The sequence below is a fragment of the Crinia signifera genome, chromosome 7 (genome assembly GCF_055691185.1).
Source record: "Crinia signifera chromosome 7, ASM5569118v1, whole genome shotgun sequence".
Taxonomy (NCBI): domain Eukaryota; kingdom Metazoa; phylum Chordata; class Amphibia; order Anura; family Myobatrachidae; genus Crinia; species Crinia signifera.
The window spans coordinates 66510527-66533794 of NC_139223.1; the positions used below are offsets into that span (position 1 = coordinate 66510527).

Here is a 23268-nt window from a genome sequence, read left to right on the forward strand (position 1 = left end):
TATTATTTATAAAATTCTTATTTAACTTTCATTGCGCATGTAAATGAAATCGTTAAAAAATGGCGATAATTACACCGTGAAATGTACAGAAGGCTGCATAAAGTGAACATCGAATAGGTGATATATTAACGACCTCTTTCAAAGGCGATAAATTAAAGATATCGCCTGAACAAAGCGAAATTATCGATGAAAACTAAGCGAAAGGAACGAACATTAAAAAACAAGCGAAACCGTATCGAAATACCAAAATTCAAACTTTGAATAGGTGAAAAGTATCGAACATAGAAAAAGAGCGAAAAAATAAGAAATTGCGAAAAAAACACAACTATCGGAGAACATTGAATACCGCCCTAAGTGTCTTCAGGCTTTCGGGGTTTGTGTTACCTTTTGAGTACAGTTAGTACATCATTGTCCATTTTGTTTTTTCTCTAGGTACACTGAGCACACCCAGCTGCAGACGCAGCAGCGAGCTGTACAGGAAGCGATCCAAGTGAAGCTGAATGAATTTGAACAGTGGATAACGCAGTATCAGGCCGTCTTTAAAAACTTGGAAGCCACTAAATTGGCAGGCCTGCTGCAAGAGATAAGCAGCCAGATGGACTTGGGTATTTCAAATTTATCTAAATATCATGTTAAAAAAAAAACATGTATGCATAAATAACCCTTATCTGCACTTCAGGAGTGGTGGGAGAATAAGTATGTGTTTAATACACAGAAAAACTTGGCCACTGTATTAGACGGTATATGTGGTCAGCACTGAAAGTCTGTTTGCCATTGTTTATTGTGCCACTGTCTACTGGTTCACAAAATAATGATTATTCTCTGCCACCATAAATGTCCATTGCTGCCTTTCCTGCCAGTGTGCAAGGCTCCCCAGAAGCATTGTAGGCTGTGACAATGGCTCTCCGTAGCATGGAGCTCATTTTGTATATAGCACGAAGAGTAAATTCATAGTAAAACTGCTGTATGTGTCCTGTATGCTGACATAATTTCTGTGGGATGTTCCCGGCCTATATAAGATAAGTGTATATGTTAGTACATTGTAGATCTCTATCTGTTTCTGTAGGTCCTCCCAGCTATGTACCGGCCACAGCCTTCCTGCAGAACGCCGGCCAGGCACACCTCATCACACAGTGTGAGCAGTATGAGGCGGAGATGAGCACACTGCTGCAGCAGCGACGCTCCGTGCTACGCGGCTGCCTTGAGCACCTTCACAACTATGCGACTGTTGCACTTTTGTACCCCAAAACAGTATTTCAGAAACACAGAATGGAACAGTGGAAAACCTGGATGGAAGAGCTTATATGTGACATGACAATGGAGCACTGTCAGGAACTCTATCGGAAGTAAGAAAAGATTTAGACTCAAAGGAATACAGGATTGATTTATAGTGTTGTCTTGTCCGAGTACCTAGCAAAAGTGAAATGGTGATGCCGCTTCCATAGAGCCAGCACACAGAACCATGGGGAGAGGGGTGGAGGTTGTTCATTGTGAGGTAGAGAATGGCATCCATGTTGGTATTAAAGGAGGAATTCCCAACCTCTCATTAAGGCACACTAACAGTATAGGTTTTCCTGATATCTATGCTTGAGCACACATATTTTTATTACTTCCTCAGTCTGTTGGAATTGTCCATCTGTAATGAAGCTTAGATATCGCTACAACCTGCACAGGTTAAGGTGGCCATGCACTGGTCTGTCTTGTCTGATGCATGCGTCTGACCTGTTTTTCATAGAATTCTACCGTCAGCTCCCCGGGAGGGCTCCTTCCGACTTGACACCCGCATGTGTTTTATCGTATGTAAAAAAACTCCTGGGGACCTGCCAGGGAACTTTTTTAAGGGAAGTTGAGGCGATATATCGCGGGTTCGAAAAAGCACCTGCGATGTGCCGCTGATCTGATTACGATTATCTTATATGCTGCACGAAAGATCTCTAGGATCTGATATCAAACACCTACGATTTATCCATCGGTCCGATGTATCGGAATCAGGTCAAATTGGACTTGTGTATGGGACACCTTTTTAATGGGCCTTGAGGTCCGAGCTTGCTATGTATATAGGTTTCCCCTGCTCACGTTTGCTGTTGGGAAAATTGTATAAGGGCGAGCCATAATTTTGGATTTATTATTGTTTCAGGTATGAATTGCAGTATTCTCCCCAGACTCCTCTGTCCCAAATAGTTTCTGCCACGGAGTTGGTACTTCAGCGTAATTATGCTGATACAAATACCAAGCTTTTGCGGCAAGTAGAGCGGCTAAAGCAGGAGTCCGTATCGCTACCAGTGTGTGAGGACCAGCTGAAGGAGATTGAGCGTTGCATCAAAGTTTTTCTACATGAAAATGGCGAGGAGGGTTCCCTCAGTTTGGCCAGCGTCGTCATCTCAGCCCTGTGCGCTCTAACAAGGTATGGATTTTGATGAAGGTACTTGTGGTTCGTTGCAGCATACAACACTGTCTTGTGGTCATGTCACACCTTTGTTTCTGTGTACACTTTGCAGGCGTAACCTAATGATGGAAGGTGCTGCCTCTAGTGCTGGAGAACAGCTTGTGGATCTGACATCGCGGGATGGTGCCTGGTTCTTAGAGGAGCTCTGCAGCATGAGCGGCAATGTCACATGTCTGGTGCAGTTACTGAAGCAATGCAAACTTATCCCTCAGGATTTGGATATACCCAACCCTATGGAAACCTCTGAAGCTGTGCATCTGGCTAATGCAGTGTACATCTCTCTACAGGTAAATCTCACTGAGTCTTAATAAATTATATTCCATTTTCATTCCCGTCAGATCTTGGTGGGGAGTTGGGTTTTTCTCTCTTTTCCTGGTTTCATTCCAAGGACTTTATTTTTTGTTATAATGGTCAAAAATTATTTTTAAATTCTATATTTCAATATTTTCTTTAAAAATAAAAGTATACCTAGATGTTGCTTTGTACCCCCATGCCCATATGCTCTCCTTGTAAAATGACTTCCCATCCCCCATTATTTAAAGTCCTACCCCCTAGTGTGAATAAGCCCACACTGATTAGTGCCATCAATCCACCCTGCTTCAGCTGATCTTTGCACACACGGAGATCGGCACTGTATCGATGTTCCCCCTCCTCTCACTTTTAGTGTAGTCGCATGTGCTCCGGTGTGCAGCTCATATAGCATTCTATATTACGAATTTGGGAGTGATGTCATTAGTCACATTCTGCAACATTGCTCCCTTGAATTTCTTCTATTACAAACAGGAAAGCAGCGGGGAGTGCTGGGCGAGGTAACCAGTAGATTTACAATAAAAAGAATAGGCCTCAAATGGTCAACTTGGTCAAAAGCTAAAGTTGACAGACTAAAGAGGTGAAAGTGACGATGATCAACACAATTTTTACATTTTTTGATCTTCAATACATGCCAACTACGATTGGAAATAGTCACCTGCCTGAAGTGTCCATTTTTGTGGTGATCATTTTCATGTCTACTGTTTTGACCCGGTTGACCTTTTGACTGTGTGTTTTTGCTGTAGTTGTATATATCCACACCCCCAGACGCACAGAATACGACCTGGTCAGGTAGCACACTACAATTGTATACCATACATTAATTCCTGGCAAGTGGTTAAAGAGTAAACGGGGATCCCTCGGGATAAGAGAAGTCCCAGTGTCCTGTAGGAGACTTACTTTTCTTTTTATCTGAATATCTTCTATTAAAAACATTTTTATATTTTGTTTCAAAGGAACTGAACTCAAACTTCAGTCAGATAATTTTTCCTGAAGCCCTCCGATGTTTAATGAAAGGTGAACAGACACTGGACAGCATGCTACAAGAACTGGATAACCTGATAGAGCAAACTACCGATGGGACGTCATTGCAGACTCTTGTGGACTCCCTGCAGACTTATCTAAGAAATGCTGCCATGGGCCTGGAAGATGAGGCAAATGCTCACTACATTGACATTGCACGGTAATACACACATTCCTCAGACTACTTTGCTTTTATTTATTCATTTATGAATAGTTTAAATTAGTTTAAAAAAAGGGTGTGGACTTCATTTTCTCCTTTATCCACTAGGTGGCACTGGAGTTAGTGGGGAATAGAAGGCTACCACTAGGAGCATGGGCACTTTAAGAAATTTACAAGTGTGTCTGACTCCTCCCCTCTACTTCCCCCATCCCAGGCAGTCTTAGAATGTGCCCTTCTGGAGCTGGGTGCTGTTTGGTCTCTCAGGGCAAATAGAAATGTTTTTGATTATGTTTGTTTTGTACTGATTTCACACTGAGGACAGACAGGCAGCTTTTGCCACTGCCTGTCTGCACCGTGGGAGCTGCCGGGGGGACCCCATCGTCACTGCTTGCGGTTTGCGCCAGAGTCCCCTGCTCCTGAGACTACTGTCCCAGAGTGACCGCACGCCGCTGCATGCAGCTTGCGTCGCGCTCCCCTCGGCCATACGGCCACCGGCCAGCCTAGGCATATGTAAGATTACCCTGTAAGTATACTCTGGCCCAGTGTACACATACAGAGCTGGTTGCACTTTTAGGTCCACACACCTGTGTGGGTAGCTGTTTTGACTATGGTTTATTAGAATACCCAGCCTGGGGTACAAAGCACATAGCCAAATGACTGTGTCTGGACTATCTTAAAAATCTATTACAGACATAATAAGAATCATGATAGTTTAAGCAAAATAGGTGTGCTTGTGTGTCCATCACCCAGACTACCATTGCTTATTACCTTTTCCCTGCAAATGGCAAGGCACAGACTCCACCTATCTGTGGACTCTGACTTTGGTACTATAACCAGGATTAATGTTCAAGGATCCTGCTAAAAGAAAGCTCATAGCCTTCTACCCAGCGGGGTAGCCTTCTGGGTGGATACAGCTGTTGCAAATTGGTTGGTCAAGTTTGACCGTTTTCCTCTAAATTACATTAGCAGGCCTTATATAATGATCAAGGCAACGATTCCACTTTGGTGCGCAAAGGTTTTGTTACTGGTTTTTCTTCTATGGTGATCGCCAATGAAGATGGCCATGTGCGCTTTCTCCTATGTATGATAGGATGGTGCATATATACAACACTTAATAAAGTGTGTGTGTGTATGTATGTATGTGTGTATATATATATATGATGCTCTGCTTTGTGTGACTCGGCAAAGCCAGGTTGGTGTCTTCACAGACTGTGGTCAGCTGGACTCCTCTTTCTCTCCGGCAAGCTTATTTAACTTTATCACGGCCTCCACCTTCTTTCTGTGCATTTCATGCGCACTATAAGACCTTCTTGGGTGGCTGCCAGTGGATTCTCCATTCAGCTACTCTGTAGGTCTGTCATTTGGCTGGATCCTTCGGACCTTGGGGGAAGCCTTTGTGGCTCCAGCATCTCAGTTTGGCCGCTCTGCTTTAAAGGTTTCTCAGTGCTGTCCCGCCTGCGTTTGGAGCTTTGGGACGTCCCCACTGTAACTCCAGTGCCATCTAGTGGATGAAGGAGAAAACGGGATTTTTTACTTACCGTTAAATCCTTTTCTCCAATTCCACAAGTGGCACTGGACGCCCTCCCAGCGTTGCTCTTCCAGAAAGTTACGGCTTTTAGGTTAAGTCCCCTGCAAAGGTGGATTCCTTTGTTAGTTGGATCTCCCTGGCCAGTTGTGTGTGCTTGAAATTTCTATTTTCACTTTTGCTGTTCTGTTTGGTAGATTAGGATGTGTGATGTTTAACCTCCTCTCGGAAGTGTTTTTCTTCCAGCTCCCTCCGGGCACAATACTTAGTAGAGGGGAGGAGTCAGCCACACTTGCAAATTTTTTAAAGTGCCCATGCTCCTAGTGGTCGCCCTCTATTCCCCACTGTAAAACCAGTGCCACCTGTGAAATCGGAGAAAAGGATTTAACGGTAAGTACAAAATCCCATTTTTCTTCCATACTTCAAATATATGGGGGGACATTATCCGACTATATTATCCTATTTATATTGATCTACAAAATGCCAAATGACAAGTATATTATGCTTACTGGATGGCTGTGACCACAGAGTGTATCCTGGAGAAACCAGACATGCCATTTTGCAATGTTTTGCCACCCGCGTGGTCAGTAATGTAGCAAAGCACACAATATTTTTTGTGTGTGCGCTCTCTGGTTTCTTGCAGTTTCCCTGTTAGAGCTTTTTTTTTTTTTATCTTCAACCAACTAGGGGGCATGGGGAACAATGGGTATAGCCTGGATAGGTGAGAGTCTGGGCACTAAACGGTTACTGTGTAAATGTATGAAAACGATTATACTTCAATATCATGTTGACTACTTTAGAAACCTAATTTTGGGGGCATTGTTGAAACTAAATATGCCAAACATATTACACGGTACAGGCTCAGCCCAGTGTGCCTATTTCTCTTAACCCAAGAGGCAAGATTTTCTCCACCCAGTGGCATTTGAAATAAATGGCGTGGTATGATTTATTAGGCAGCCTGTTCGTATGTTCTTTCTATAGCCAGTCTTGCAGCATTGAATATCGCCTTTAAAAATGTAATGATGATTTTCTGGAGATAATCTGTTCATTGGTTCTAAATATATATACGCAGAAGAATATAGAAAAGCGAAATGCTTTCTCTTTCAACAACGCTGAGGAACACTGGACCATGGATTTCAGGTTGGGGCTGGAGCTGGCATTGAAATAAAACTAGCTTTTCCAAATACTGTAAGCTCCTTCCTACTGCAACCCCAGAATTCCAGTGTTCTTCAGGTGCCTGTGTGGAGTAGGGCACATTTTGCTACAGTTTAGTTTTTTCAGTTATTTGTAATTTTTTATTTATTATTATTATTATTATTATTGTGGTGTTTTTGCATGTGAGATGTTTGAGTCAGTGTCGCCCTTTTCCGTGTCTCTTTTTTTGGGGGGACTTTGTGTGGTCTTTTTTTGTCCTTTTGCTGTGGACCTAGATATTTTCTTTCAGCCATCTGGAAACTAATTCCTCCCCGGAGCGGCTTTTGAACATCCCATGGTCCAGTGTTCCCCAGCCTGCTGCAGAGAAAAGAATTCAGTGACCAAAGATAATGGTGGATGGGCTATGTCTGTTGCCTTTTACTTCTCAGTAGCCAGAGTAAAGGGTGTAAATGAGAACTGTAGCAAGATATAACCATAAATTACATCGGAGGTTATTTTGTCTGTGCAACACTTCTGTCCTGACTTCCAGCCACGTACGGGGCAGCGGTGAGTGCTTATACGTTCTCCCGCACCATTGCCGTAGGCCACCGCTTATCTGTTATTACCAGCAGATGAGCGACAAAGTGGAAGCCTTTCCATGGCGTTGTGCTATGGAAAGTCGTCCTCCCCTGGGAAAAATAGCTCAGAAGGTCGAAAAGAGATTTTCCCCATCATCATTGTCCATACACATTGGGAAAAATCGCCCTGTGTGTTTGGGCCTTAAAATGCCTTTCTAGGGTGCAAACCTGTTGCATGACATTGGCATTTGAGGCCACACCCATCCTTGTACATTCTGCCAGTGTCCTGCACATGTATCCTTTGGTACATTGTGTGGTGGTGCTTTTTTATGGAGTCCATCCCTATTGTAATCTGTCACTCCTGTTAATTTTGAGCCTTTGGTCTGCATTACTTTTGAACTGTTCTGTGCTTTTTTTTGCTTCTTACATGTCTGTTTGTTTTTTATATTCTGACTTGCTCTGCGTGTTTGATAACCAAAGTTTTGTGAGGATGCTCCGGTCAGCACATTTGGTTTCACTTTCCTGAACTGTAATGTAGGGTACACACCAGGACGACCTGCTCACGATGCACATCGTGAGCGGGTCGTCAGTGGCTCGTCCGACCCGCTCACGGTGACGCGGGGGGGCATGACCCGCTTACGATGTGCACCGTGAGCGGGTCCGATCCGATGGCGACCCGCACCCGGCTGTATGGTCATCATTGAGATCCTACCTGCAGCAGGTAGGATCTCAATAACGACCGACCCGCGGGACCGCGCATCGGATCGGTATCGGTCCACACCAGGACAGAAAAGGGCCCAATCAGCACACAATCTACATCCAATTGGTCGGAATTGGATCTAGATTGAGGGGATCGAGCCCTAGTCGTCCTGGTGTGTACCCAGCATAAAATTTAAAACTCAGCTCATTTAAATAGGTTTCATTTTCATGTACACACTGTTGCGATCACCAGCTAATTCTGTACTTTCTTCCTTCGGTAAACTGTAAGCTGCTTTTATTGTGTTTTTGCAGGTCACTTAATTCTCAGTATGCAGAGTTAATTCAGCCAAGAAACGGCTCAGTCGAAGAAACTCCAAAAATGTCAGCTGGTCAGATGCTTCTAGTGGCTTTTGATGGGATGTTTGCTCAAGTTGAAACTGCATTTGGAGTACTACTGGAAAAGGTACGGACATATTTATTTGATGTAATGCAGAATGTTTGATATTAAAATATAATGGTCACTTAGTCATTTACTTCTACAGTTGAAACAACTGGAAATTCCTCCTGCTTGGAGGAAAGTGGACATCATCCGGGAAGCGCGCAGTACACAAGTGAACTTCTTTGAAGATGAAGAACTCAGGCGTGTTTTGGATGAGATATTCTTCCTGAAAAGGCTACAAACTATCCGTGAATTCTTCCGGCTCTGTGGGATATTCTCCCAAGCTTTGTCTGGTAAGTGCTTACATTCTGTTCTTTGGAGAGCAAAATTGATTGAAGTCACTTGTTTATCATTTTATTTAAATTCAATTTTGTAAATACTAAATATTTTATATATGTGGATTCTGTTATTATATTGAGGAGTAGAAAGAGGCGCTGTTAGTGGAGTAGGCATATTTTAAGTGTGGGTGTTATTGGCTGAGCACCTCGCCGCTTTCACCCAAGTGCCTGAGAATGAAGTCCCAAAGTTAGTAGGAAGACTCACACACCTTGATGGAGCTGTACTTTGTGTTTAACTCTTTTTCAGTACATAGGCTCTATGTATCGCTTGTACTGAAAGCAGAGATTGAATTTCTGCTGTGTTCTTTAAACCAGTGGTCCTCAAGGGCTGAGGTATGTTAGGTCGACAACACGACCATACACGACTGTGATTTTTACCTGATTTTGCCTTATTCCAATGCATTGGACCAAGAAATCTGGCAAATCGAATGTTTTTTACATCTGATGCACTATCCCATACACATCAGACTAGTGTCTGTAGATCACAATTGCTGCACTTAGGATCTGTCGGATTGGACAGCATCCTGCAGAACTTTCTGGTATCACATTCGATAAATACCTTGCAAAAGGACCGAATGTGATCCTGCCACCCAGGAAGCCCCCGGGCGGTTCAAGGGGGATAGGCTGCAACTGCTCACCTAGGAGAATTCACAGTAATGGATGTGGGCTTTAAGATTGTAATGACAACATTGTGACTGACACAATGATTACATTCCATCCCCTAGTTCCTTGGCTCTGGTTGGGAGGTTACAGGTGCTCACGTTGAGAACATGATCTTAGAGTTCTAGGCATAATATTTTTACAGGTTATCTTCCTATTAGCAGATATAATTATTGATCCAACCCATTCTTTGAACTACAAATAAGCAGTTTACTGAAAATCAAGAACTTTTCTGATTTTATTTATTTTTTTCCAAAGGAAAAAGCCAAATCGAGGATCAAACTCCCGTCAATGGACCTGTACAAATTGTGAATGTTAAATCATTGTACAGGGGTTCCTCTTTGAGTGAAGACCAGATGGCCAAACCAATCAAGTCATTTACTGCTGACTTTGTGAGACAGCTCTTAATTGGGCTTCCAACACAGGCGCTTGGTCTGACTCTGTGCAGCTACATCAGCACTTTGGGGGTTGATGTTATCGCCCAAGTAGAAGCCAAGGACTTTGGGGCAGAAAGCAAAGTGTCTGTTGACGATCTCTGTAAAAAGGCGGTGGAGCACAATATCCAGATCACCAGGTTCTCTCAGCATGTGATGAGTAGATCTACTGTCCTAGCCAGTTCCTACGACACCGCTTGGAAGAAACAAGACTTGGTCCGGCGCCTAGAAACAAATATTTCTTCTTGCAAAACCAGCATCCAGCGTGTGCAGCTACACATTGCAATGTTTCAGGTAAAAGAAATCTATAAATGATCATTTAAAAAAAAATAGTTATTGTGCTTTGTCCCAGCATTTTTACACTTTATTTCCCCTCCTAGTGGCAGCACGAAGATTTACTGATTAATCGTACGCAGGCCTCACCCGTTACATCTCCTCCCCGGTCTGCTATCTTGACCAACATGAAGAAGAAACTTCATACTCTTGGACAGATTGATACCTCTATTGTAGCTGTCCAGGTGCTGTAACTTTATCACATATTTTATTGCAATCCACTGTTGTCGCAGGTATTTTTATCAATGGGGAAATGTAGTATAAAGTCGCTTTCTTTAGTGCCGTTTAGCATACGTTAGAAACACAGGTGCTTCAGCTTTAGAAATACTACATGCAGTTTATTCACAGATTATACTATGGCATAATAAATTCCTGTGGTTGCACCCACTTGCATAATAATAGTAAATGTTTTGTATGTGTTCTACCATTTAAATTAGTGGGGTTTAGTTCATGTTTCAATGCGGGCATTCATGAACTTTAGTGAGCAACTTTGTAGCCCCAGTTCTGCACGTACACTGTGTGGCTTGGCGGATCTACAAACATTGGGAATGTGCGTCAACTTCAGGTTTACATAAATCTCTAAATTAGCAATTTCACAGCATGCAAACATTGTATCTCTGGAGCATTGCACTTGCAAAACTGCCTGTGCTGCTGTGTAATTGTGTACTCAACGCGTTTTTTCTTTTGGTGCCAGAGATTAGAGTTGCAGCAGCCTTCGGGCTATTTCACAATATATGGTTCAGGCCAGAGTGCAAAAAGCCGTGCCAGGCTTTTAATGTATAATATGGCGTGTAGGGTTCTTTTTACACGCTACAGCTCGGCTGCCAGGTAGCAGATGGATGTATCCAATGGAGAGGACGGCTGGCAGACTAAGGTCTTTCACTCACACACACACACACACCAGTTTTTGGTGTGCTGTTGCGGCTTTCCCCGCACCAACTTGACATCACATTGAAACTCCACCCCAAAATTTGCCAAGCATGGCAAAAATAAATGTAGATATATTTTATATGCACAACATATAGCCTTCTGAAAACTGGTGCACGTGAAAGGCTCTGCCGTCCAGCAAAAACACGGACCGAGTTTATCCGGCTTTTTGCCGTCTGGTCAAAACCGGATAGTGTGAAATAGCCCTTTCTTGGGCAGATGTATTAAGCCTTAACAAGAGATAAATTCAAGTGTGATAAAGAGAGATAAACGCTCAGCCAATCAGCTCCTTTCCGCTTTTTTTCAAACACAGCCTGTAACATGGCAGTTAGCAGGTGATTGGCTGGACTTTTTATCTCCTTATCACGCTTGATTTATCTCTTGTTAAGGCTTAATACATCTGCCACTCCATGTGGTGTTTAGGGAAGGTTACAGTAAATCTATGTCGCACGCCCGGGTTTTCCTGCGCATCTCAATGGGCTGTAAAGGAAGATTCAGTAAAGTTCATGGCTGCAATGTAACGAGGAAAGGAATGCCAGCAACACATAATACGTCTAATTGAATGTCCCCCCTAAGTGTCCTAATTAGAGCATAACCTTTTAAAAAGTCTTTCTCTTAGGTTTTATCTTTTGATTTTATTTTCCATTTAGGACAAACTCGCCTCTTTAGAAGCTAGCATTGAGCAGCGCTTAAAGTGGGCAGGAGGGGCAAATCCTGCATTAGCACCAGTCCTTCAAGATTTTGAGGCAACTATTACAGAGAGAAGAAATTTTGTGCTAAAAGAAAACCAAAGAACCAGCCAGGTACAGGGCGCAGTGCTGAATAACAGTTACTGACACCAGCTCATCTATGAATTCTAATCTTGTTCCTCCTCTGGGAATCTTTAGGTCACTTTCCTGTGCAGCACCATCATACACTTTGAAAGCTTGCGGACACGGACAGCAGAGACTCTAAGCCTGGACAGCAGCTTATTTGAGCTCATTAAACGTTGTCAGCAGATGTGCTCATTTGCTTCCCAGTTCAACAGCACAGTGTCTGATCTCGAGCTTCAGCTTCTTAAACGTGTGGTCAGTATTACAGTTCACGTTTGCTGCCTTTTCTGCTGTGGCTGCTAGCTGGTCAGATTTTATATGAAAGCAGATCTAATTAGCTGATCGGGTCCATGGATGTTTCAAACCATTAAACCTGACCCTTCTTGCAGGGCCCAACCAGTGAGAATGCCATAGGAAGTCCCGAGTGGTTGGTATCTGCCCACAAGCAGCTGTGTCACGATATGGCAAACCAGAGGAATCTGCAGAGTGAGGAGGAGCAGCAGATTGAAGCAGTGTGTGAGACCATACAGAACCTGGTAGACTGCATTAAGACTGTGCTCACAGGTCACAACCGGCAGCTGGGAGACGTCAAACACCTACTGAAAGCCATGGCAAAGGTGAGTTCTTACATTATCTCTAATCAGACACGTGGCACCATTTCAAATCTATAAATAATTAGTTGGGTTCAAAAGATACATAGTTATGTGGGATATTTTTTCCGGTAAGTGTTTCTATCCCTAAACTAACTGTTCTACTCGGCATATCTTAACCCTCCACCTGGTGCAGGGGTGGGCAACGTACAGCCCGTGGGACAGATTCTGCCTTCCCCTCCGGTCATCACTCCTCTTCTTCTTCTCTGCTCCTCTGGCTGCAGGTGGAATGGAAGCTGCAGCGCTGCCCGGCAATGCGGCTACTTCTGACAGCGCCTTCAGAGCTGTGCCACCACTGTACATAGTACATAGTGTTGGCTAGCTTCTAGTAAGTGTAGCTGAGTAGCCAGGCAGCGCTACCCCTGCAGCTTCCGCTCCAGTTCCAGACCCCTCCTACGGCATCATGTGTAATGCGTTTTAAACATTTTTTGCTTCTAGGATGAAGAAGCCGCATTAGCAGATGGAGAAGATGTGCCATATGAAGACAGTGTTAGGCAGTTCCTGTCCGAGTATAAGTCGTGGCAAGATAACATCCAGACTGTTCTCTTCACACTGGTTCAGGCGTTGGGCCAGGTGCGCAGCCAGGAACATATAGAAATGCTGCAAGAGATCACACCAACACTAAAGGAGTTAAAGAAGCAAAGCCAGAGGTAAAAAAATTGTTCTAACAATGTCGTTAAACCCAGATGGCGGTATTTAATCATGGCTATCCAATTATTGCAGATGCCAGCATATATCAGGGATTTTGTTTGGCTTGCCTGGACAGGCAAAACTCAATCCGTAGTAAGCATGCACTTATTTCCGTCCTAGGTCTGCAACTTTTCATAGACCCTATCTGTTATCACACGATAATTTTTAGAACTGAAAAACAGTTCCCTGTTCCGCTGAACATGCACATTTTGCTGATGCCCAAATGTGACTGCCAGAAGATAAGGGGATAGCCCCAATGGGCACCTTAAGTGAATAGCTCCCCCACAATTGGCACTTAAGTTTTTGCGCCTAAAAAATTGTTTGTCTGATTGAATACCCCTCCAAAAAAAACACACACACTTTGACCATCATCCCTTCTCTGCTTACCTCTCTCCTCAGTATTTATAACAACCTGGTGGGCTTTGCATCACCTTTGGTAACAGATGCTACGAATGAATGCGCTAGCCCAACTACATCGTCAACGTATCTGCCCAGCTTTGCTGCCGGTAAGTTTGCTCAAACCAGATAAAGATTTAGGTGGTTCTTGTTTTTTTTTTTTTTTGGTTTTTTTTTCATTTGACTAAAATTTATACATGTTACCTGCTTTATTGCTTTCACTGTTGGAGCCTTAAACTGGTACACACTACGAGATGCGTTTGCGCTTGTGATGTACTTTGTTGTAATGCATGTAGAGATGACGAAGGATGTCTGATGTGTGGGAGCGTGCATCGTCAGCGACATAGTGCATACATATTGTTTAGTGTGTACCCAGCTTAGTGGTCTCTTCTTATTTACAGTACTGTAGGTCTAATTTCCAGCAGCCAATCCTTTTATTTGTAAATAATTGTTTTGCTTTATGATGTTTTGAAAACCTTTTGAATGTTTCTAAGTAGTAACCATAATTACATAATGACTAATATTAATGGATAGTACATGAAGGCACAATAATTCATCATTACTTTGGTATAACTCTTTGCTTAAATAGCATTCCTTTTATTAGAGAACACTCACATTATGAAACATAAGGAGTCAACAGGGTAAGCCTGAGCCTAATGCTTATTGTTTGTTGCCACATGGACAGTGCTGGCATCTGCCCTATCGTTCAAATGTTTGGGGTCACCTAGACTATTTAGTGTTTTACATGAATACTTTTTTTTTTTTTTTATCAAATGAGTTGCAAAATGAATAGAACATATAGTCAAGACATTGGCAAGGTATAAATGATTTTTATTTGAAATAGTAATTTTGGCCTTCAAACTTTGCTTTCATCAAAGAATGCTCCTTTTGCAGCAATTACATAATTGCAGACCTTTGGCATTCCAGCTGTTAATTTGTTGTGGTAATCTGTAGAAATTTCACGCCATGCTTCCTGAAGCACCTCCCACAAGTTGGATTGGCTTGATGGGCACTTCTTGCGTACCATGCGGTCAGGCTGCTCCCACAACAGCTCAATGGGGTTGAGATCTGTTAGACAGAATGCCAGCTGCCTGCTTCTTCCCTAAATAGTTCTTGCATTGCTGCGTCGGGTGGGCAGTGTCTCTAGCCGCCAGGGGGAGAGGATCCGCAGCTTCATGGGCGTTTGGAGATGGGGGAGAGGAAGCTTCTGCCGCGCTGGGTCCCCTCCACAGCACATCAAACTACATTTACTGTATAAGCCCAGGGGGGTGCTTTTTCAGCAAAAAAAGTGCTGAAAAAGTTGTCTTAAACTCGAGTATATACAGTACTTATATAATATGCAGTAAAAACATGTCAAGGTATCTATGTGTACCAGTACTCACGCTGTTGAATATCGTGACGCTCTCATAAAGATTTAATTAAAACAGCCACATGTCTCTCTTTCATAAAAGGTTTATTCAGTATAAAATACAATGTTGAAACAAGAATACCAACATAGAATACAATTGGGAGGGAATAAGCAGGGATCACCGCTACCCCAAAGGATCAACAGTCCCAAAAAAACGTGCAATAAAAGCCGATATGGTACTGATAATAAAATGAACAGAGTTGGGTTGTACTTTTCCTCAGAGATCATGTGATGATGGCGTTCCCTCCTGTTGACAACACTTTCCTGATGCTTTGATAAAGAGTTCTATTCTTGAGATGGTGTATGTTTTCCTATGGCGGCGCGTCATATTCGCAGACACACTTGCCACGCCAACTTTGCTGCAATTAGGATGACGCTTAAGGTGGCCATACACCCTGCGATAGCAGCATGCGATGTGCGCTCCCGCATAGTACAAAAAGTAAGTGCTGCACATACTTTTTGTACTGCTTTCGGATCTCCTTGCACGCAAAAAGCATGCGATCTAGCCCATGGCGCATGCGATTCTCGCAATGTGTATGGGCACCTTAAGCTCCGCTTTACCTGTGCTAGCTTTATTAAACAAATTTCTAAAATAATGGTCTGTTACGAAATTAAAATTGTAGTGTGTGTGTGTATGTATCTAGATAGATAGATAGATAGATATCTCTTTGAATTTCTTTCCTTTTTTTAAATTCGCTTTTTCCACAACCTTTTTTTTCCAAGTCTCTCTTCACTAACCTTTTTCCTTTTTTATCCCTTTGTTTCTTTTGTGCAACATAAAAAAAAAAAAAAAAAGCTGTGCGTAGCAACACTATACAGAAAACCCAGCCTGAAGGCATGTCGCAGAATGCAAAGAAGCCCGTTCAGAAAACTTTGGCACCGTCAGCAGATACGCCACCCAGCATTGTTCCAGGACTTGGCAGGAGTGTTGTTTCAAGTCCTAAAAAGGCAGTGCGGGACCCAAAAACTGGCAAAGGTAAGCCACACTAACTTAATTTGTAGATGTTCCTATAGCATGCTCTGTACACAGAATTCACATCAGTCTGCAACCGTTGTTTTTTATACTTATCTGGTGTTTGTTTGGAAACGAAAAGCTTTTAATTTTTCGGTGACCCTGCATTGTAAAAAAATATGTAGATTGGTATTTCAACCTAGTCATTCTGCTTTTGAAGCTGAAAGTGTTCATAAATAATTAATTTTTCAGCAAAGGAATTTTAAGGGGGATGATATCTGTTTAACAGCCCTCAGGATTCCGGTTCCTCACCAGTATCTGGATTCCCGTGTGATTATTAGAACTGCCGGCAGCTGGCTGGGTCCCTTTTTATTTTTTCTTTACATAAATTCTTTATTTTCAGAAGCCTAAATGGCATACATACTGTAACCACTGCAATAATTTGGTGTGCTGTAGCATAAAGTATCATAAGAACAATAACCATTAACCAAAATGGAAAAAAACAAAACATAAATGTATAATAGCAAAATACACCAATCATGAAACTGGTGTGAAAGAAACAGAGCCTAAAGAGGGCAAAAAAGAGAGGAAGGGGATATCTGACAGGGAAGTTCATCCAGAATGGAACAAAAACAATAGGTGATAGTAAACAAAAATGGTGGTGCATAGTCAGTATATTCATTAATTATGAGGACCGCGGCTAGGACTAATTAGCTTATTGTAAGAATTAGTTCAACATTTGCTGGTATTAAAGTTTTATACGAGGAGGTCTTGAATTCTAACCACCGGAACCATATGGTCTGGGAAAGCCTGGGTCCCTTTTTAATGGAATGGGTTTATTTGTAACAAAAGATATTTGCAGATTAGTTATCTTCAATATAATGGCTTAAAGTTAGTAACTTTATTATACATGTACCTCTGTGTAAAATTAAGGAACCTTGTTCTGTTCGATTTAAAAAAAAAAAAAAAAACTTAGTGGGGGCATTAGAAATGCACAAACAGTAAAATGTGCATGATATTAAAGCATGAAAACTCTCTTATGTGCACTTTGAATTTCCTGCTTAGTGATCCATTCATTAATTTCAAGGGAATCCTGCTCAACATTCTATAACTTGTTCATCGCTTCTTTAATTACATATGAATTACATATGATCTCCCCTCCTTCGTTACCAATGTCCTCTCTTGTCCTGCATGGAGGGCTGTCGTTGTGAGAGTAGGAATAGTACAGGGATGATCTGTACATATGTCATACATTTACTGGGTTTCAGAATGGTTTTTAATTGATCAAGCAGTGGCAGGACCTGATACGAGTCAGAACCCATAGATTGAGGGTCTGGCTGCTTCCATCTTGAGGTATAAGTAACAACACAAATGCCCCTTGCTGGCTGCATATTTGAACAATATTATATTCAAAAAGTTCTATCTGAGCGGGAGGCAATGTAACTGTTATTTGCAAGTGGCCTTTTCAATCTGAAATGTTTTTCTTTGATTTGTAAGTTGGTTTTATTGTCTCCTCTTAGCTGTGCAAGAGCGCAATTCTTATGCAGTGAGCGTGTGGAAGCGAGTGAAAACTAAGCTGGAGGGAAGAGACGTGGATCCCAACAGAAGGATGTCTGTTGCCGAGCAGGTATGTTGTTAAAGCCATAAATTGTTAATGCTCCTAGCTAGAACAGCTTTCTCCCACGGTGGTCATTGTATCAGAGGGGGAATTCTGGGAGGCAACTGCCACCGGGCTCCTGCTCCCAAGGGGCATCTCTCTCGTGAGTTTGAATAAGTTAATTGAAAGCCGTCTATTGCTTCTGTGGCTGACTCCCCCGCCTAACATCATTTTTGCAAGTGTCACACCCTGTATTTAGAACCCGTGACCTGTCTTACTGGAGACAGACCCCTTACTGATTGAGCTATTTGGGGGGGGGTACTAATATTTATCTTGCTACGGGGATAAACTTACGCCTCTGTATTGCATTGTTATATAAAAGCTGGCTTGAGTTTTGCACATTTTTTTTATTAGGTGGACTTTGTGATTAAAGAGGCAACGAATCTAGATAACCTGGCTCAGCTGTATGAAGGGTGGACGGCTTGGGTGTGAGCAAGAATACGGCAGACCAGCCTGGTTCAGCACAGTCAGAAACCCACCAGAATCAATCAAGTCTCAGGCATCCACAGCCGCGCCAAGGCCGGTGGCGATGTATACTGGGGCTTAATATGAGGTAATCTAGGAAATCCTGGTGCAGTGGGTAAGGGAATCCCACAGGAACGCTGCACCCAGAGAAATGTTAAACACCAATGGTCAGCAATCCCCAGGGCACAGAGTATAATGCTCACCGTCTGGCTAACGTGATTGTCTTTCTGCTACTGAAGATCTGACAATACATCTAGCTGCAGAAAGAAATTGGTATCCTCCAGACCGCATGGTGATCTAGAACTCTCTTCCATGTGACCCTGTCAACTATTGAGGAAATGCTATACCCTGTTCGAATAAGGGGGGAAAATTGGGGCCATCAAGGATTTGCAGTGAAGAAGATGCTGTCCGTTTCTTGGGTTACTCTTGTTGCTTGCTTGGCAACAACGCTGGTTGAGTTGACCAGTTTAGCACAGAAGAGGCTAGGAGATGAAGCATGGCCTTTGAAAACTAACTGGAAAAAAAATAGCAGCCAAAGAACAGAATTGTGAAGTTTGGTGGACTTCTGAGAAGAAGATAAAAAGCCTTGTTCTCCGTTCTTTTCTTCCCCTAAATTCTTGTAGTTTAGGAATACTTGTTTAATTTCAACGCTTGTACTTTTCACACTGTGGTCAATCTAACAGTATGTTAGTTGGGATAATTCGAAACGCACTCAAAACATGGAGCTTGCAGAAGTGGTCCACTGTTCTTTCCCAATGCATACAAAAGTCACAACAGGTTACTATTTTGTGTTGCCCAGGTTTGGTTTCCTAAAGGATCAGCACTGAGCATTCAGTTATGGATATGGTTCTCGTGATTTTAGGGTGACAAAACCAAATCCATGTATCCCACACATCCCATAACTCATTTCTGTAGTTTTTTTGGAGGTGTATTCCCAATTTTGTTTACCATGTAGTCCTTCCATACTTTTTTTCTTTTTGTTACTTTTCTTTCTCCTTAACTAGTTAATCTTGTCACTGTTGCTGATCGTAACTACAATAAAGTGATGTTCTGGTGGAGGTAGACTGCAGTGGTGGTTAATTCCTGTTTTTGAAGATATAAGATTTTTATTTAACGTCTCTGGTTTTAATGCCTCCATATCGAAAGTTTTATTATCGTATCTTTAAAGTGTTGAAGTAAGGTTACTCACCAGGCATTGTTACTTGCAATCGGAACATTTGGGAGTGAGTGGCACTAGTTCAGTTTAATAGCGCCAATTCCTATGTACATAATTTGTTCTCCGTGTATACAGATTGATACTTGTACATGCACAGAAAGAATACTGAAGATTAATGTCACAAGTTTAGATTTTATTTTTTTCTTTGCTCTTGCACCACTTGGTACGTTTTGTAGGAGATAAGTATACAAGTGACAAAAACGGGGGAAAAAAACATGCTTTACTGGCCTTCCTTAGAAAATAAAACCTTTGATTATAATTAGAATGTAGGATAGCTTGTGTTTTTGTTGTATTCCCATCCCCCTAGACGTGTGTGTGTTGATTTAGGCAGGTTAAATGCTTTTACAGATAAAGTTTTTATTACGTTTCTTTTTCTCCCCAAAACTTCTAATTTTATCCATATAAAAATTGTATTTTTCGCAAGTAAATTTATGCCTGTATATTTTTGATTGAGAAACTTGGTTTAGAATAGTGTCCATTTAGCGTAAGTTTTAAAGTCACCAAGTGATCTACAGTGTGATAGGGCAACACAAAGAGCACACAATCAGATTAAGGAAAATCTTTATTCAACCAGCAGTTGCCGTTGGAAAAACTGTTTCATTAATGTTATACCAGCAATATTACCGAAGGTAAGCTTTCCATGTGCTAACTGTAGCCTCCCTTCCCAGAGGCCTCCAGCACATGTTGGCAAAGTCCGTTATTTAGATCTCCAAAAACAAGAAAGTTTAACTTGTCCTCGAAATCCATAGTATTTTTTTGTCTAATTAATACCACCCAATTCTGAAGTATTAACAAATGTAAAACAAATTGTAATGTTTGCAACTAGTATAATTTCAGTTTGTAAGAATGGCGGTCTTGTTACTCTGATTGGCTGGCTAAGAGTATTTAAATGCTGAATAATGCATGTTTGTGTTGTGTACCCACAGACATTGCTATACAGTTATGGTGATGGTAAAACTGTGTATGTCAGAATTTGATGTGAAGGAATGACACTTTTTGCCCCCATTTTACTCTAGGCAACGAAGATCCTTTTGTGAGCTGTAGATAGTGAGGAAAGACTGCATTACATTAATTTACTATGTCATGTTAACATTTAATGCAGTTAACTCACACCTGTAATATTACATTTCTTTTTTCAAATACAGAGGTCTATGAAGAATCAAAATCTTGTTTAAATAAAATTACATACTTCCTATCGAGCTGTTTGTGTTTCTTTCTGTGCTACAGTTGGAAGGGGTTGGGTATACATCGGTGTAATTTCATAAACTGTGCTATAGGGTGGAGTTCCACTTTGATAAGGAATTCTGTACTACAAGCAACTCCTAATACCTTCAGTAGTACGTAGCTGCATTGTGTCCCACTGACTTGATTGACAAGTAGAAGTATTGTCATTTCTCCTTCGGGAGACATCAGGGGCCACAGCGTTACAGTGGGTAGTGGGAGAGAGCACCAGCACCCTAGAGGTTAAACTTGAACTGCCTCCCAGGCAGCCGGGCTCCTCCCCTCCTCTACCCTGCCTCCAGGCCAGGAAGCTCCGTTTTTTCGGGTGCTGGCAGGAGCCAGATGCACCTACTAGAGGGGCTGCTATTTTAGCAGCCTAACTTAATTTTTATTTTACACTGACTGCTGTCAGTGACAGAGCAGCAGCACTGGGGGTCTGCTGCTGGCTCAATCACCCGGGTCCGGAGCTGCATCGCCACTCATGGGTGGGGACCTGCAGCGGCCCCCGGGCACTGGGGAGCATACAGCCGCCACCGGACGCCGGGGACCAAAAGTGCAGGGCACAGTGAGTAACGCGCTCCCTGCTGGGAGCGCATGCGAGTAGCGCAGCGAGGCGCACATAGCGGCTGTTCCAGCCGGCGAGGGGGACCGCCGGCTGTGGCTAGCAAACTGTCGGCCGGTTCGCCGCCCGTCCCGCTGGACCACCAGTGTAACTTGTTTGTGGGCAGCAGCGCACGGTATGCGGGGACGCCCGGCGCGCGTGGGATCCCCGCCATTTTACCGGCACTGCATGAGGACTCAATCCCTAGTGGCCATTTGCTAGCAGGGGGAGAAGGCTCCCCCCACATCAGCCTCTCCACCCAGGGACAGTAGGCAGGGAACTGTGTTTATCACACAGAGAGTTCCCGCCACTGACATCCCTTCCTGCCTGCTACATGTGAGAAGGGACACGTGGGAGCTCACAGCCACCCGGAGTTCCACTTCTTCACTGCCAGGTCACTTGGGCAAGTCCCCCCTGTACCCCTCCTTCGGGACACTGTACAGTATAGTGCTCCAGCCAGCCTTTGTTGCTGCAGAGCCATTGTGCCATTATTGCATTGCATTCTGCTATGCTTGCCTGTGTTGTATTACAGCATGTGTAGATGGACACAGAGAGCTTATCAGCCAGTCTGGTGTTCCACTCTTTCACTGCAGGGCACATGACCAGTCTCCCCTGTACCTCAGTCTCCTCAAAAACAGGAGTCAGGTTACAGACAGAGTTCATGCCCTAGTCAGCTATTGCAGCTGCAGAGCTCAGCCTCAGTGCAAAGTTGCAACAATGTATGGGTATATTAACGTATGCCTAGTACAAGCAATGTATGACTACATACCTCCCAACTGTCACGAATACAGCGGGACAGTCACGATTTTCGGTCCTGTCCCGCTGTCCCACCCGCGGCAGGCATTGTCCCGCTGCGGGGGGTGGCAGTTGGGAGACCCCCCAATCTAAGAGAATAGACGCTGTGCGCATGCGCACAGCGTCTATTCTCGTATGAAAATGAGGTCGCGGCTAATTAGCATAAGCCGCGTCCTCATTTGCATACGCCCCGCCCCCAAGCCACGCGAGTGGCCCTATTTCTTCAACTCACAAGTTGGGAGGTATGTGACTAATACAAGCTTCCTGTATACTGTATACAGCCTTAACACTATCACTGCCTGTCAGACTGTTGGCTGTACCATATATGCCTATGTCATTGCAATATATGCATAATACAATCTTACTGTGTGCTGCGTATAGCTCTAACACAGAGGTACTGTATTAACAGTACCATATAGGCTAAATGTCTACGTCACTGCAATGTATGCCTAGTACACACAGGTATGCTGTGTTATCGGCACCATATAGGCTGCCTGCCTATATCATTGCAATATATGCATAGTACAATCTTACTGTGTGCTGCGTATAGCTCTAACACACTTGTCAGAGGTACTGTATTAACAGTACCATATAGGCCAAATGTCTGCGTCACTGCAATGTATGCCTAGTACACACAGGTAGGCTGTGTTATCGGCACCATATAGGCTGCCTGCCTATATCATTGCAATATGTGCTTAGTACAAGCTTACTGGGTACTGTGCGTAGCTTTCACAGGAGTATGATGTGTTGGCGGTGCCATATAGGCGTCCTGCCTATTTTATGGCATTGTTTGCCTTGTATGCTTGCTGTATATTGTGTACTTTATTAACACTATTCCTGCTTGTCAAAAGTATGTTGTGTTTACGGTGCCTTTAGCTGCCGGTTCACAGTGCAATAATACTGCAATATCTTCCAGGGGAGTCCCTGGGGCTCTGGCGCTGATGTCTGGTACATCCTGTGATGCTGGCCTAGGCCCCCATGATTGAGTAAAGCTTACACGCAAGCTGCTACAATGCGTGGGCGAAGCCCACAGCTACAGCCTCCTCTCAGGAGCCTGCTTGGTCCAAGTTCTTTACTCAGTTGACGGTGCAGCTAGTAGACAAGCTCTCATCTACACCGCCCCTGCAGCCTTGGACTAGCATCATCCTGAGGGTGGAACCCCCTTGAGTGGGTGCTGTCCATCCTTGGCGGGTGTGGCCCCACGCACAGGGTCGTCCATACTCCTCCGTCAGCAGAGACAGAAATGAGGACACCTAGAATTAGGATTGTCTAGAGGGGGCCGTCGACGACGGTATTGTCGATGGGGGGGCCTGTGATGAGGTCAATCCAACTCCACGTCTTGAGGTGCCGGCCTTCATCTCAGCTATCTTAAGAGGTCCTTGCCCTAAATGACCCCGCTG

At 43.3% G+C, this 23268-nt stretch overlaps 1 protein-coding gene across 1 annotated transcript in view; it reads left to right on the forward strand.

Annotated features, from left to right (window-relative positions):
• The window catches only part of SMG1 (SMG1 nonsense mediated mRNA decay associated PI3K related kinase), a 112476-nt gene extending 92030 nt beyond the window's left edge, over window positions 1-20446 (forward strand). Inside the window, exons 47-63 of the mRNA XM_083153282.1 lie at window positions 433-605; window positions 1067-1346; window positions 2138-2404; window positions 2499-2733; window positions 3712-3938; window positions 8187-8337; window positions 8417-8606; window positions 9570-10039; window positions 10126-10263; window positions 11656-11808; window positions 11893-12072; window positions 12207-12434; window positions 12906-13117; window positions 13557-13663; window positions 15758-15937; window positions 17434-17540; window positions 17925-20446. Coding sequence (XP_083009408.1) covers window positions 433-605; window positions 1067-1346; window positions 2138-2404; window positions 2499-2733; window positions 3712-3938; window positions 8187-8337; window positions 8417-8606; window positions 9570-10039; window positions 10126-10263; window positions 11656-11808; window positions 11893-12072; window positions 12207-12434; window positions 12906-13117; window positions 13557-13663; window positions 15758-15937; window positions 17434-17540; window positions 17925-18002 — 3376 coding nt within the window. The 3' untranslated portion in view covers window positions 18003-20446. The remainder of the gene's footprint in view (window positions 1-432; window positions 606-1066; window positions 1347-2137; window positions 2405-2498; window positions 2734-3711; window positions 3939-8186; window positions 8338-8416; window positions 8607-9569; window positions 10040-10125; window positions 10264-11655; window positions 11809-11892; window positions 12073-12206; window positions 12435-12905; window positions 13118-13556; window positions 13664-15757; window positions 15938-17433; window positions 17541-17924) is intronic.
• The last annotated feature ends 2822 nt before the right edge of the window (window positions 20447-23268 follow it).